Source organism: Bos indicus x Bos taurus, chromosome 1, assembly GCF_003369695.1.
Source record: "Bos indicus x Bos taurus breed Angus x Brahman F1 hybrid chromosome 1, Bos_hybrid_MaternalHap_v2.0, whole genome shotgun sequence".
In the NCBI taxonomy this organism is placed as follows: Eukaryota; Metazoa; Chordata; class Mammalia; order Artiodactyla; family Bovidae; genus Bos; species Bos indicus x Bos taurus.
In genome coordinates, this window is record NC_040076.1 from 66,725,883 (window position 1) to 66,742,148 (window position 16,266).

The window sequence follows — 16,266 nt, forward strand, 5'->3', positions numbered from 1 at the left end:
TTCCAAAGCCTCCGTGCTACGTCTGTGCTTCACATACGGTGGTCCCTATGCCTTTGATGAGCCCCATCCCTCCCTCTCCTTCTCTCTTTTAAGATTCTGCTTTACTTCAGACTTCCTCTTGAGGGCTTTGAGAGATTTTGCTTCTTGAGTCACAAGTCTGACTCCAGTTACCAGCAGATGAGGTGTGGTACCTCGGCTCTCGCCTTTATTCCATAGTACACAGGGCAGCCCTGCAGTTCAGTCCTGTCTGACTCTTTGCGACTCCATGGACTGTAGTCCACCAGGATCCTCTGTTCACGGAATTTTCCATGCAAGAATACTGGAGTGGGTTGCTATTTGCTATTCCAGGGGATCTTACCCACTCAGGGATGGAACCCTTGTCACTGGGTCTCCTGTATTGGTAGGCGGATTCTTTAACCCTGAGCCACCAGGGAAGCCCCCATGAAGTTCAGCATTGTTGGCTAAATGGAGAAAGGAGGGCGGAAAAGCCGGAAGAGCCAGTCTAAAGTACTGCGTGAGAGAGAGGTAACAGGTGATATGGCATAATTCAGGTGAACAAATTCAAATTTTTTGGAATGTAGGTAAGTTTAATCTGAACTTAGCATGTAAATTACATTTTCCCTGCAAATAACAGTAACAATAAGAGTTAAAAGGAATCACAAACTCAGGAGAAACTTTCTCTGACTTGAGCATCTGCCCCGTCTCCATCCTCCCAGGGGAAGCCCAGCACTGGGCGCCAGTCCCTCGCGCGCTTCTCCCCGCCCCTGGCGCGAGGCCGCAGGAGAGGACCCCCGGGAAGTCTCTGCGCCCACCCCCCGGGGAACAGAGAATGGGACCTACTCACCGGGCAGTCCGCGGCCAGGAGGGCGGCGAAGAGAGGAGGGGGTGCGGCTCTGCCAGGAACCGAGAAGGATCTTCGGGAAAGCGAAACTGAAACTTTGCGCCCCAGGGCGGCCCCGGCCCAGCCCAGCTGCGTCGCCGCCTCTCGCGGCGCCATCCCCGAGCGACAGCCATGGCTTCGAGCCTCTGCCCGCCGTCCCCGCTGCTCGTGCGGGCGTCCCATCCCTGCACGCGCCTCCAATGGAAGCTGGAAAAGTACTTCCAGAGCCGGGAATCGGGCGGCGGGGAGTGCACCGTCCTGGCCCTGGACCCCAGCGACCCCAACTCGAACACCTTCCGGGTGCAGTTCAACAAAAGGGCGGGTGAGCTGAGGGCCGGGGCTGGGTGGCAACCGCCGACCCTGGAGGGGCCCCCCGGGCGTTCCATGCAGACCCAGTTCAAGCTTATCTAGGACAGAGGGTGGGAGAAAGTCTGGTACCGTTCGGTGGGAGCCAGGAAGTGGGGGCTCCTGCTGACAGACGCAACCCCAACGCAGAGGACACAGCGCTGAAGTGCCCAGTCTCTGACCTGGCTTTTACTTGTCGGGGTCCCGGTGTTGACAGAACACCCGTGCCGCCCCCAGACCCCTCTGTCACTTAGGTATTTCACTTTGATGTTTTTCATCATTATTCCATTGATTTGTTTTTTAGAATTGCAAGAGTTATAGATACTAAGAAAAGGGGAGAAAATAATAAAGAAGAAAACACCCAGAGAAAAACAATATGAATATTTTGGTGTATTTCCTCCTGGCCTTTTCCTCTGAGTGTCAGCAAACATATATGTAGTTATAAACCTGAATCTACTCTTTGATTCCTGCTCTTCTCACTTGATTTATGATGAGCATTATTCCATGACATTGAAATGGGAAACTGGTGACAGTTTCAGGAATGTGACTTCTAATGAGTGGATGATATTCCATTAGCATTAAGCTTTCCTTTCTACAGTATAACTTAAGCTGCCTTCTTTGGAGTTTTGGGACTTTCCTGCTGACTCAGCTGCAATAAAGAATCCACCTGCAATGCAGGAGATCCCAGTTTGATTCCTGGGTCAGGAAGATTCCCCTGGAGAAGGGAAAGGCTACCCACTCTAGTACTCTGGCCTGGAGAATTCCATGAACTGTATGGTCCATGGGATGGCAAAAAGTTGGACACGACTGAGTGACTTTCTTTTTTTTGGAGTTTTGAATAGGCTCCTCACGCTCTAGTTAACCCACCATTCCAGGATACAGGGAGCAGCCCTTACTGTGAGGGTGCTGGGGCAAGGTACAGATGCATGAGTAAGAGGGTTATTTGAAATTGCTCTCATTTCTATGTGTATGTGTATATTTAATGTCTCCACCGAAGGTAAGGATGGCGTGTTGAAAAAAGGAAAGCACCAAATTGTGGTTGACAACCAACCTGTGACTATTTTCCTGGAACCCAATGAAAATGCAGAAGAGAAGAAGACCATAATGTCTTCTTCAACAGAGCCACAAAAAGGGGCAAGGCACGGTGAGAAGCCTCCAAATGTAAAGGACATTCATAATGCTGTGGACTCTTGTCTCCCGAAGGTAGGTATTGAAGGGAGCTATGAATGTTCCTGCAACTTCCTCTCCAGTCCAAGGACCATTTGCTGAGGATTTATTATGAGCCTGGCAGTGCTGTAGACATTGGGAGACAGCTGTGCTTAGTTGCTCAGTCGTATCCGACTGTTTGTGACCCTATGGATTGTACCCTGCCAGGCTCCTCTGTCTGTAGGGATTCTCCAGGCGAAAATACTGTAGTGGGTGGCCATGCCCTCCTCCAGGGGATCTTCCCAACCCAGGGACCAAACCCAGGTCTCCCACATTGCAGGTAGATTCTGTACCATCTGAGCCACCAGGGAAGCTGAGAGGTATACAGAGGTGAACACAACAGACAGGTCCCTGCTGGGGATGGAGAAGTACATAGACAATAAGCAAGTAAACAAAATAACTAAAGTCATTTCAGAGAGTGATATGTGCTAAGAAGAAAATAAGGGATTTTGCCTTAGAGAGTGACAGGACTGGGGCAAGGAAAGAGAAGGAGTTTGTGGTATTTCTGACCAGAAGTCACTGAGGAGATGACCTTTGGCTTGAGAATTGAATGATGAGAAGGGACCAGCCACGCAGAGACATTTGATAAATCAGAATCAACTGCCTGCTATGTGCCAGGCACTGTCACAGGAGCCAAAGGTACAGCCAGGAACAAGCAGACCCTGCCCTCAGGGACCTTACGTTCTAGGGAACCAGATAATAATAGTAATCATATAGATAGGGAATAAAATATCTACCAGTGATAAATGTCTGCTAGGAAGAACAAAGCAGAATTTGTTGTTGTTTAGTCACTCAGTTGTGTCCGACTCTTTGCAACCCCATGGTCTGTACCCCACCAGGCTCCTCTGTCCATGGGATTTTGCTGGGAAAATCCCATGGAGTGGGTTGCCATGCCCTCCTCCAGGGGATCTTTCAGACCCAGAGATTGAACCTGCGTCTCCTGCATTGGCAGGCAGATTCTTTACCACTGAGCCTCCAGGGAAGCCCATAAAGCAGGATCAGATCAGATCAGATCAGATCAGTCACTCAGTCGTGTCTGACTCTTTGCGACCCCATGAATCGCAGCACGCCAGGCCTCCCTGTCCATCACCATCTCCCGGAGTTCGCTCAGACTCACGTCCATCGAGTCAGTGATGCCATCCAGCCATCTCATCCTCTGTCGTCCCCTTCTCCTGCCCCCAATCCCTCCCAGCATCAGAGTCTTTTCCAATGAGTCAACTCTTCGCGTGAAGTGGCCAAAGTACTGGAGTTTCAGCTTTAGCATCATTCCTTCCAAAGAAATCCCAGGGCTGATCTCCTTCAGAATGGACTGGTTGGATCTCCCTGCAGTCCAAGGGACTCTCAAGAGTCTTCTTCAACACCACAGTTCAAAAGCATCAATTCTTCGACGCTCAGCCTTCTTCACAGTCCAACTCTCACATCCATACACAGGAAAAACCATAGCCTTGACTAGACGAACTTTGTTGGCAAAGTAATGTCTCTGCTTTTGAATATGCTATCTAGGTTGGTCATAACTTTCCTTCCAAGGAGTAAGTGTCTTTTAATTTCATGGCTGCAGTCACCATCTGTAGTGATTTTGGAGCCCAGAAAAATAAAGTCTGACACTGTTTCCACTGTTTCCCCATCGGATAAATGATAGTAAAGGACTACTATTTTAAATAGGATATTGGGAAAAAACCTCTCAAATGAGGTGACTTCTGAGTAGAGACATGAACAAAGTAAGGGACCTAGCTAAGTGGATTTCTAAGGGAAAAAGATGTTAGGCAGAGGGGAAATAACAAGTGTAAAGCTGACACAGCCACCCCCACCCCCAACACACCCAGACAGGAGCTTATATCCCGAGCCCAGAAGCTTCAAGGAGGGAGGCCAGTGTGGCTGGAGGGCAGAGAACAAGAGAGCGAGAGAGGACCTTGAAGAGGTAGCAGAAGTCTGGTCTTTGAGGGATGAAGGTCAGGACTTCGGATTTCAACTTAGATATTAGGAGAATCCTTAGGTAGTTTCGAGCAGGGGGGTAGAGTGAGCTGATTCACATTTCTCATGGATCCCTCTGACTGCTGTGTGGAGGGCTGAGTCTAGGAAAATGCGGAAGTGGAAGGTCAGAGTCCAGTTAGGAGGGGCTGTAGTGAGCCAGGTGCCAGATGACATTGGCTTGGACTCTGGGTGGTCCTGATGGAGGTGTGAGAAGTAGCTGGATTCAGGAAACATTTTGAAGGAAGATCTAGAGGAAAAGTGTTACATGAGGAGGGAACAGCTTATGCAAAGACTTTGAGGGAGAACAAAACATTAAACAAAATCTTGCTTTTATATTATGTTCAATTTGCCACTGTCTTTTTTTTTTTTTTGCCTAATCTGGGGTTTCTCTCATATTTGAGTTTCTAAAGGCCACAGTTTAGAGGGACTAGCAACATTGCATGCAGTTAGGGGGCTAGTTTTGTTTTTTGTTTTTTTTTAAGGAGGAGCATAGGAGAGAAAAAACAATAACAGGAAAAAACTTCATCCTCACATGTATGGCCCCCTCCTAGGCTCACACCCTTTAGTCAGAAACATAGCAATTTACCAAGAAAATGAAGTGCCTACCTAACCTCCTTCCCTGGTGGCTCAGAGGTTAAAGTGTCTACCTCCAATGCAGGAGACCCGGGTTCAATCCCTGGGTCAGGAAGATCCCCTGGAGAAGGAAATGGCAACCCACTCCAGTATTCTTGCCTGGAGAATCCCATGAACGGAGGAGCCTGCTGGGCTACAGTCCACGGGGTCCCAAAGAGTCGGACACGACTGAGCGACTTCACTTTTTCACTCACTTCACCTACCTTCCACCCGACTCATCAAGGTCAAATCAACAGTGGCAGCTCTAGAATCCAGACTTACTGTCCTTGGGATTTTTAGAAATGTTAATGCCCAGATTCTACATTTACATCACAATCTCTGAAGATGGGCCTGGGCCTCAGCTGTTTTTCCTCCCTGGGCGATTCCAGTGTGCAAACAGGGCTGGCTATTTTATCAGGGCAAGAGTGCCTCTGGGCTGCAGTACATTGCCTGCTCTGCAGAAAGGAATTGAAAGAAGTCATCGTGGTTATTTCTCTCATCTCTAGACATTCTACTGAGAGGAGAACATAGACCTGGATGTTTAATATATTTTATTTGTTCTCTTTTAAAATTTCAGATCTTTCTTACTGTCACGGCAGAACTGAACTGTCAACTGTTCTCTAAAGAGCAAAGGGACCTCATCACTGTTCACTGCCCCAACGTCAAACGAGTGAAGAACCACGATGGAACTGAGAAAATCTGTGGTAACTTCAGAGATATTGAAAAAGTACATGGCTTCTTAAGTGAACTGCTCCTGGAAAGGGAGCAGAGACATGAATCTTCCCCTTTGACATCAGAGAGGGAGCCACTCAGTCAGCAGGACAGGAACAGCTGTGTTTCTCCCTTCGAACCAGAAAGCAGGTCAGAAGAAAAAAGCTGCCGTTTTGAAGTTCCCTTGGCTTTCTTTGAATACTTTACACACTCCTGCCCTGATAAAATAGCCTCCATAGAGAAAAAATTTGGTACAAAAATAAAAAGTCAGGCAAGTTCTCCGAATATGGTCTATTTAGACTTCACCTCCAGTCGATCAGGTGACCTCGAAGCAGCTCACAAGAATTTTGTTGGAGAATTTCAGAAGTGTGTAGAGACTCTGAAGCAGGAATGTGTTGCCGTAGCAGACAGTAAGCAGGCAACCAAAATCAAGGAGGAGTTAAATCACCACTTTGCAAAGCTCCTCATAAAGGAGAAAGGAAGAGAATTAACTCTCCTTGGGACCGCAGATGACATTTCAGCTGCCAAAGATTTTCTTGACTCAAAGAATTTTGAAAGTCTTGTCAAGCCACCTGTGAAAATATTGACTCCTAAGCACATGATGAAGGGAATTGAGGTTGATACCGCTCACTATAAGCTTTTAGAAGCAGAATTATCCCAGGAGATATCAAAGATAGAAAAAAAGTACAACACTCAAAGTAACATTTTGGGGATAAATCAGAAAACCTGCATTCAATTTGAACCCAAAACCAAGGATTTGGATCTATCCATACATGCTTATTCAAGTTTCATCGACACCTATCAATATGTCTCTTGTCAGATTACGAGAGAAGTTCTTTCGCTGAAACTTTTGGGCAAGGAGAGAAAACACTTATTTGGGACAAAGTTCTCTGATGATTTTAGGAAAAGGCATCCAGATATACACTTTGTGCTAAATCGAGAGTCAATGACTTTGATTGGGTTGCCAAATCATCTTACAAAGGCAAAACAGTATGTCTTAAACAGATGTGGGGTGTCTCCATCAGCTACAGAGAAATGGAATGAAACACTCATGGACACTGATAGTCATAATTCAAAAACAGCTCCGCCAACATTGCAGCACCCTGCCAGTTCTGAGGTGTCAGAAATGAATGAGGAACAGGACATGTGTGCCATCTGTTTGAACACCATTAGCAACAAACAAGTGCTTTCAAAGTGCAAGCATAAATTCTGCAGCCCTTGTATCCAGGCAGCCTTCTCATATAAGCCAGTCTGTCCTGTGTGCCAGACTTCCTATGGTGTCCAGAAAGGGAATCAGCCAGATGGAAGAATGAGTACCTCTGTTGTAAGAAGTTCACTTCCAGGTTATGAATCCTGTGGCACCATTGAAATTACTTATGATATTGAAGGAGGCATACAGACAGTAAGTGTTTCTGAGTTCCATGAATTTCTTTCCAGTAAACTGAGATTATCAGAGCAACAGGGACTGTTCTATTACCAATTGGCAGAAGATTTCCCAGACAGTTAAATGCTTATTTATAAAGTTCACTTTGTAAGTAGTAAAAAGTACTTGGTTTACTTATAACAGGTATCTTTCTTGTCTATTAAGGCAGAGAAGGGATGGGTGGTGATTGTGCATTGGAAGGAGGATTGTATTCCCAGAATGAATTTGGGGAAAGAAGAGAAATATGAATTATCTGGGGAATATGAGCAGACCTTCAGTGCTCTTGTTTTTTGTTTGCTCTATCTGCATATGAACACATCTACACATGTAGTGAAATTTAGACACAGATGTTTTCATGTGACATTTTCTTGCCTTCATACAGAAAGAACACCCAAACCCAGGGGAGAGATTTTCTGGAATACGGCGAACTGCATACTTGCCTGATAACAAGGAAGGAAACGAGGTTTTGCGTCTGCTTCGTAGGGCCTTTGACCAAAAACTGATTTTCACAGTGGGGGAGTCTCGAACATTAGGAGTCTCAGGTGTCATTACATGGAATGATATCCACCACAAAACATCCAGGACTGGAGGATCACAAAGGTGAGAACCTTTTGAAACAGAATGGCTGCTAAATAGAATTTAGAGGTCATAAAACATGGCAATTTGAAGATGTGACTGTAAGGAGACAGTTTATATCAGTGAGACTGGATGCAGTATTTTGACAGATGCTAATCAGGGATGATAATCTCAAAGACAGAAAGACTGGTTCCCATGACCTTCTACCTTCCAACCACAAAGTATCATACAGTTCATAAATTTTGCATCAAAGGGGAGTGGATCTTCAGAATGCAAGTAAATGGTATCCAAGGTGATTTAATTTGGTATAATTTTAATATTCCACATCTATTTGAAGGGTAGAGCCTAGGAATGTCACTGTGCCTTCTTTTAAGATCACCCTTTCTTCTACCCTCCTCTCCTATGAGTCCAGTAGAGATCCTAAATTCACTTGACTAATAGAACTCTAGAAAAGTCTTAGTTAATGGTAATGGAAGTTGTATCATGGGCAATCCAATTGCTCTTTATGAAATTCAGATAGAATAACTCAGACCCTTGGTATTCAAAAGGGAATATATCCTGACTTAATTCCCCAAATTTGAAAATCTTCCTATAGCAAAATGATTACCCTCCATAGAAATATAGTATATTATAACTTTATGAGAATCATTGCTTAACCATGAGCTGAAATTAAAGTCTTGTTAGAAGGCAGATCCTGGGCAGGTAGCTAGACCTATTCACCAGCTAAATGATTCACCTCAGCACACTTACAAATGATTATCAGTCATTGGCCTTCAGGATGGTTTGTAAATATCCGCAACTCTGAATGTTAATGCCAAGGACCTACTGTACAGATTTTTTAAAAAACATCTGTGGTGAAGCTAAGGGCATGTTTTCTTCTGCAGGTATGGTTATCCTGATCCTGACTATCTGAAACGTGTCAAACAAGAGCTGAAAGATAAAGGAATTGAGTAAAAAGACTGTATTAAAAGGATGTCTTGAGCCAAGCTTCCAAAAGGCACAGTTGAAGTAGAGTAAATTCTAATCTAAATCCTTGAGTAAAAACACCTTAAACATTTTTTCATCTCAAGAAGTGGTTTGTATATGCAAGGTTGTCATTTCTGGAGTGTTATATTTTATGGATGAAAAAAGCCCCAGAGATCTTTGTAATTTTGCTGCAGAGGTATTGCACCTCATTCACATGTCATCACTGTTGGGGATACAGGGGTGAAGTGCTGTGAATTGCAATCACCTTCTGTGTTGTTCAGCTGAAGTACTCGATGCCAGTTGATCCTCCTTTTATTGCTATCTCTGTGATAGTCCTTTAGTTTGGTTTGTTTGCCCTTTAAACTCTATCCTAAGAGTAAAATCCTAATCTGAATGGAGGCAGGGGAGGGGAGGAAGGTTTTGGTTGTGAAAAATTAGAGAACCACATTCCTCTGCCTATCCCATGGCCAGGACAGAAATTGAGCAACCTTTGGTAATAAATGGAATCTCTCTCTTTAAGTTGCTCAGTCATGTCCACATCTTTGCAACCCCATGGACTATAGCCCTCCAGGCTCCTCTGCTCATGGGATTTTCCAGGCAAGAATACTGGAGTGGGCTGCCATTTCCTTCTCCAAGGGATCTTCCTGACCCAGGGTTCAAGCCTGGATCTCCTGCACTGCAGGCAGATTTACCATCTGAGCCACCAGTGTTTGGGACACAGAACCTAGTGTATAGTTGATGCTTAATAAATTTTTGCTGCCTGACTCAAGTTGGTAATAACCCAGCAGAGAAATATATATTCCCTAAATCTTTGGCAGAGCTCTTGGAAGCCATTGGCTTTGGAAGCCATTTCTGGAGTCCTCACCACTTATAGGGGAAAATGAGTTTGTTACTCCAGAACTCATGGCCTCTGAACTCTGACTGGCCAAACTTTGTCCTTGCTCCCTGCTGATCCTTCTAATCTGCCAAATGGTGTGCACTTCCCCTGCCATAGTAATGCTACACATCTCTGAGCATTTTTTCTCTCTGGATATTATTGTACTTTTATATTATGCTACTTTGAGTTTTAACAGATAAATCACAAAAATGCCCGTAGACTATCATTTTCTCAGTAACTGTAGCCCCCACAGCACTTTCTCCTTCCTTTTGCTAAGTCCCACCATGTCATGCTTTCTCCCTTAAATTATTTCTCTCTCATAATGACTGAACAGAGAAAAGGCTCGAGTTGCACCTACTGTAAGAAATGTCAACATGCCAAAATTTACTTCTAAATGGTTTTCCAGCTCACAAGTTTTAATAGCAAACTATCTCATTATCCATGTTCCAGTCTTTTTCCAAAAATGATGAATGAGATGCTGTTTTCTTAAAAATACATGCATATAATTTTTTGGTCAGACAGTAATAGTTGATATTGTATATTTATTTTGTCCCCTTTATAAGAACTTTGTATCTGGGCTGTTGATACTATTAGTATCCCCATTTTATAACTGAGAAAGCTGATGTGCAGAAAGGGTAAGTACCTTGACAAAGATCCCATGATAAGTAGCGGTGCTGTAATTTGAAGGAGTTAGGGTGATTCCAAGGCTTTTGTGCCCAGAGTTGTACTGCCTCCTATAGGGGTCTTCTCCTCCATGGAGAAGCCTGAGGAGTTCCCATTATTCTGAGCTTCTCTCAGAAATGGATTCCTGCACAGTACTCAAAGTAGATTTCCTCTGAGGAAATCCTATTTGAAAAATTTTAAACCCCAAAATTTTAAATTTTGTTCAGAGAGTTGAGGAAATTTAAGGTAAATGGTATATATATATCAGATTAGATGTTTCAAATCAGATTAGATGTTTAGTTTTTGGTGATTCATTTAAGTCATAGAGTTATAATTAGTTGTTTTGTGTCTATGGGTATGTTAGTTAAATTTGCTTCAAAAAAGAAAAGTTTGGTTCCTGCTAAGATCTGGATCCTTGATTGCAACGTGTGTGCAAGTTTCATAGTGTGAGTGGTTGTCGAGCCTTTGGATTACTGCTTTTGCTCTGTGGAAGGTATTATTATCAATATTTGCTATAAATAAAGTTATTTCCATTTTAGGAACATATTGTCTGTGTTCTTTTCCATTTCCTTTTTCTTTTTCCTAAGGTTGAGATTCTGGGTGTTTCCTGCAATACATTCAGTGTGCAGCATACCACTTGGGCAGATGCCTTTGCTTGGTTTTGTGTATGTGTGCTCAGTCGCTTCAGTCATGTTCAACTCTTTGTGACCTATGGATTGTAGCCCACCCAGCTCCTCTGTCCATGGGATTCTCCAGACAGTACTGGAGTGGGTTGCTATGCCTTCCGCCAGGGGATCTTTACGACCCAGGCATTGAGCCCATATCTCCTGTGTCTCCTGCATTGCAGGCAGTTTCTTTACCCACTGAGCTACCTGGGAAGTCCAGTTGTGTGTGTAGCTGTTGCTAAGTAGTATCACAATAGACTTAACTACTATTAACTTCACTGCTGCCATGTTCAGCTGTAAAAATCACATTTCTTATTATTTTTCCTCTTTAACACATAAGTTACTACAAAAGTAAAAGTCAGCTGCAGGGTTTCACCTCTTCTCTCCTAAGAAAGCATACATAGTAACCTATCAGAGCACACTTGTCCCTCCTGGCTCCAACAGTTTTCGTTTCACCTTTCCAGCATTAAAACTGCATTACCCAGATGGCTCACTGCTGCTGCTGCTGCTGCTGCTGCTGCTAAGTCGCTTCAGTCGTGTCCGACTCTGTGCGACCCCATAGACGGCAGCCCACCAGGCTTCCCCGTCCCTGGGATTCTCCAGGCAAGAACACTGGAGTGGGTTGCCATTTCCTTCTCCAATGCATGAAAGTAAAAAGTGAAAATGAAGTCGCTCAGTCGTGTCCAACTCTAGCGACCCCATGGGCTGCAGCTTACCAGGCTCCTCCGTCCATGGGATTTTCCAGACAAAAGTACTGGAGTGGGGTGCCATTGATGGCTCACTAGGCTCTGGCAAATCAAGACACCTTTGTCTCCAAAGGAAAAAAAGAGAATTATGAGTAATACTGAGATAGTTGATGTTTCCCTAAAGACAGTTTCTGCACAATTTCAGTGTGTGGGATTTTCCCCTAAGCAATCCAACACCAGCTGAGTGTCCTTCAGTTCAACTCAAATCTGACACTATCTGGAGATAGCATCAGATTCCACAGGTAAGGGCCCAGTCTCACAAAACTGTCCTCCCTTTCAGGAGCCAATTACAAGTCTAGATTGTTCCTGTGCTTCTGACTAAATGGCTATAAAATCAGAGGTTCCCAGACCTCCTCCTTGGGCTCAATTAATTTGCTAGAGCAGCTCACTGAAGTCAGGAATCCAGGTTACTTACTAGATTACAGTTTACTATAAAATGATATAACTCAGGAACAGCCAGATGGAAGAGATTTTGTTGTTCAGTCGCTCAGTCATGTCCAAATCTTTGCGACCCCAAGACTGCAGCACTCCAGGCTCCTCTGTCCTTCACCATCTCCTAGAGTTTGTTCAAACTTATGTCCATTGTGTTGGTGATGGAAGAGATGCATATGGGGAAAGGTCATGGAACTTCCATGCCCTCTCTAGGTGCACCACAAAACTGAGCAGAACACCGTAGGGTCCTCTTGGGTAAAAAGCCTTTTCGTGTCCCCCATTTCTTGTTGGTAGCGAAAACATTTCAGCCTCCCAGATCTTCCCTGTGTTCTAAAGGGAAGGGTCAAATAGTTGCTAATTAGTGTGAGGGGATGCAGAAACAAAGGAAAGGAGGTCAAGAAACAGTTGTACAGTAATGGTCAGGGTCCTAGTTCCTCCTCAAGGGATACACAAAAGAATCTGATACACACCTCTATCCACAAAATAATCAACACTCTATAATAGGAATAGAAAAGAGTTTTATTTGAACCAAACTGTGGAATATAGCCCAGAATATAACCCCTCAGATAACACTGAGACTTGCTCAGGAGAAGCATGGTTTTTAGGACATAAATTTAAAATGGTGTCTCTCCTCCCCTGTCTACCAGGAAGAACAAAGCTTAATCACTGGAAACAACTTTAGACCCATAGCAGCCTAGAGATGGCACTGGAAAAATCTCATAACAAATTCTAGTAACTGGTCTTTGTCTACCACTAGTTTTCCCATACATTTGCCCTCCCATGATTTGTTGCCCATAGAGACTCAAGGTCCTTTTCCTTTGACTTATTACTCCTCTAAAAATTTATTGTTCTTTTGCTAAGATGCTGTATAAGCTCAAGTTCTAACCGAATCTTTGAAATTCTCATCTCTGGGTACTCCCATGCGTTACGTGTGTGATGCACATGTTAATAAACTTCTGTTTGCCTTTCTCTTGTTAATCTGTATTTCATCAGTCCTATTTACAGGGCTCCAGGCAGAGAACCTCAAATGGGTAGAGGAAGAGATTTTTCCTCCCCTAATAGAAGTATGTCAAATAAGTAAATGTTAAAGGTGTTAGCTAAAGCTCCTGTGTGTACTTGTAAGCTTAGTTGCTCAGTCACGTCTGACTCTTTGCGATCCCATGGACTGTAGCCTGCCAGGCTCCTTGGTCCATAGGATTCTCCAGGCAAGAATACTGGAGTGGGTTGCCATTCCCTTCTCCAGGGGATCTTCCTGACCTCGGGATCAAACTCAGGTCTCCTGCATTGCAGGTAGATTCTTTACCATCTGAGCCACTAGTGAAGCCCAAAGCTCCTACAGTCTATATACAAATGTATATAATAGACATATATAAGTGTGTGTGTGTATATGTGTACAATAAATACATGGTATATAAATGTATCAAGCCAAGCAAATATAACACTGTACACCTTAAACTTATACAATGTTGTTGGTCGATTATATCTCAATTTAACTTTTTTTTTTTTTTTTTGGTTTTTAAAATATAAGAAGGTGGACTTCCCTGGCAATCCAGTGGTTAAGAATCCGTGTTTTCAAGGCAAATTTGATTGGGTAATCAATATGGGTTTGATTGGGTAACTAAGACCCCACATGCTGCATGGCACAGCCAAAAATAAATAAATAAAATATAAGAAAAAACAATTAAAACGTTTAAGGTGAAATGAACTTTTTTTCAAGTGGGATGGATTAGCCAGTGACAGCCAGCACTCATACCTAAAACAAACAGAAAATTGAAACACAATAGAGAAATCGTTTGTTTTAAGGTAAAAGAGAGCTGCTAAGTCAAGAAGAACTGGAGAGGCTGAGACCCCAGAAAGGGAGAATTTTGAAGAGGGAGGGCTGAATTTTGCAGCCACTTCACCCAGGTGTTAGTTGCTGATTCTGGGCATGGGCCCGAGGCTGATAATTCCATGTCTCACAGCCAGGGAAGACCACTGCTGGGAAACAGACCAGCAGAGCTATGGGAGATCTGAGAGGTTCCTTTAGGGCATCTGTTAAATTCTGGGGATGCATGAGTCAAGAGCTCTTAAAACAGAAGCAGAAAGCCTCTGAAGCAGAACAGAGTCTTCCAAAATCTTGTGAGACAAGGATTAGAATTCTGGACTCACCAGGGAGATTTCTGCTGAAAATCCTGAAAAGACAGGAGCAAAACTGAGGTAGACTGAGCCTTACCAGGGCGCAACTCAATCTCAACTCAGCCTAGGACATTATTGGATTCAGGTGACCTGCCACTGATTAGAAACAAAATGCTTCATAGAATTAACGTGATTTTGGCTTTATGTTGAAATATAAATGGAAAAGAATATCAAAAAGTATTCTAGATTCAAAAGGACTTATGAGAAGAATTTGTCCTAGCAGACATTGAAATCTATCAGCAACCAATTTGACACTCCTGGTATAAGAAAATATCAATAATGAGAATATTAAAAAGACTCACACTTTCCCCAATACTCTTCAAAAAATTCCAGGTGGAATGAAAGTTAAATACTTAAAAGCCAAAACAAATACACTCTCATGAATGTGAACAGACTAGCACTAGGGGAAATCACTTTTTGACTTTTGATAGAATAGAAATGAAAAAAAGATGGACAGGTTCATTACTTAGTTTTAGCTTTGATGGAATGAACATCCATCAATAAAGCTAAGATCTTAAAAATCCAGAGAAATGGAGAAAATGTTTGCACACAAACACAGAAGTTCAAACTGAGAAGAATAAAGAGCGCATATAAATAGGCAAAAATACTAACTGCCCATCAAACAAACGATTAAAATTCAATCATACAAGAAGAAACATGATCTTAAATCATGATTTTAAAACTACACAGCCAACTTTGTTGGTAAAATAGCTGTAAAATACACCTACTGTGAAGTTTCATTTTGTACCTAAAATAGAACAAGAAAAACTTCTGAAAAGTGATAAAACTCAAAGCCTGCAAGGCTTGAGGAAAGCAGATATCATGCGTTAATGACAGCAATGTAAAGAAAGCCAGTCTTTCTGAAGGGTAAAATGGCACTTTACTGAAAGAATCATGAGTATGTTCCAGCACCCCATCCCACTAAGTAATGAGATTTATCCTGAAGAAATAATGTTTAATAAAAAAACAAAAGTAGACATACACAATGTTTGTTTTATGATATTAAAATACCAAAAGAAGTGAAGATCCCAACAGTGCTGAAATATAGAAACTATCTGTGGTATATCAAAATAACATATATACTCTAGTGATACACTGAAGATATAAAGATGATGCAGGAAATAGAAGACATTTGGTTAAATCATGTTACATTAGAGCTTCCCTGGTGGCTCAGAGGATAAAGTGTCTGCCTGCAATGCAGGAGACCCGGGTTCGATCCCTGGGTTGGGTAGATCCCCTGGAGAAGGAAATGGCAATCCACTCCAGTATTCTTGCCTGGAGAATCCCATGGACAGAGGAGCCTGGCGGGCTACAGTCCACGGGGTCGCAAAGAGTCAGACACAACTGAGTGACTTCACACACACACACACATGTTACATTAAAGGAATAATACCAAATTATATATGTGCTGTGTGTTAAGTTACTTCAGTCATGTCCAACTCTTGGCGACCCTATGGACTGTAGCCCGCCAGGCTCCTCTGTATGGGATTTTCCAGGCAAAAATACTGGAGTGGGTTGCCATCTCCTCCTCCAGGGGATCTTATCCACCCAAGTATTGAACCCACATCTCCTTCATTGGCAGACAGATTCTTTACCAGTGAGCCACCTGGGAAGCCCAACTAAATGTTGATTCTTGTCATTTTCCTTGTAAGTTTTCTGGAATGTGCATGGAAACAGGATCTCTTGGGCAGGATACAACACCAGCTAAGAAAGAAATAAAGGAAGTTCAATTGCTTTTCAGCTCAAAAGAAGGTTTGGCTTTAAAATATGTTGACAAGTTCTTATAAATACTCCTCCTATAAGGGGGTGGAGTCTATTTCTCCTTTCCTTGAATGTGAGATGGCTTTAGAGACTCACTTTGACTCGTTTCTAATGAATAGAATGTTGGATAGCAGACACTGCATAACTTGAGGGCTAAGTCATAAAAATTGGTACAACATTGGTCTCTCTCTTCTCTCTTTCTCTTTCCCTCCTTGTCCCTCTCCACATGCCTTAGGAGCTAAACTGCCACGTTAGAA

At 43.2% G+C, this 16,266-nt stretch overlaps 2 protein-coding genes across 5 annotated transcripts in view; one reads left to right on the top strand and one right to left on the bottom strand.

Moving 5' to 3' along the window:
- The window catches only part of PARP9 (poly(ADP-ribose) polymerase family member 9), a 29,841-nt gene extending 28,691 nt beyond the window's left edge, over nucleotides 1–1,150 (bottom strand). For 2 of the 4 annotated variants that reach the window (XM_027534630.1, XM_027534778.1), the window contains exon 1: nucleotides 845–931. The gene's annotated coding sequence lies outside the window, so the exon portion shown is untranslated. Of the gene's footprint in view, nucleotides 1–358; nucleotides 511–844 lie in introns of all 4 variants that reach the window. The other 2 variants (XM_027534894.1, XM_027534828.1) reach the window with 2 other exon arrangements.
- Nucleotides 930–10,772, top strand: DTX3L (deltex E3 ubiquitin ligase 3L). Its single transcript, XM_027534998.1, has 5 exons — nucleotides 930–1,202; nucleotides 2,223–2,428; nucleotides 5,592–7,127; nucleotides 7,531–7,748; nucleotides 8,609–10,772. Exons 1-5 carry the CDS (start codon nucleotides 1,013–1,015, stop codon nucleotides 8,676–8,678), a joined length of 2,220 nt encoding a protein of 739 aa, XP_027390799.1. The 5' UTR covers nucleotides 930–1,012; the 3' UTR covers nucleotides 8,679–10,772.
- The last annotated feature ends 5,494 nt before the right edge of the window (nucleotides 10,773–16,266 follow it).

Coding starts and splice junctions, on each gene's coding strand:
- DTX3L (XM_027534998.1), top strand. CDS start 1,013: ATGGCTTCGAGCCTCTGCCCGCCGTCCCCGCTGCTCGTGCGGGCGTCC. Junction 2,429..5,591: donor TGGACTCTTGTCTCCCGAAG/GTAGGTATTGAA, acceptor TTAAAATTTCAG/ATCTTTCTTACTGTCACGGC. Junction 7,749..8,608: donor AGGACTGGAGGATCACAAAG/GTGAGAACCTTT, acceptor TTTCTTCTGCAG/GTATGGTTATCCTGATCCTG.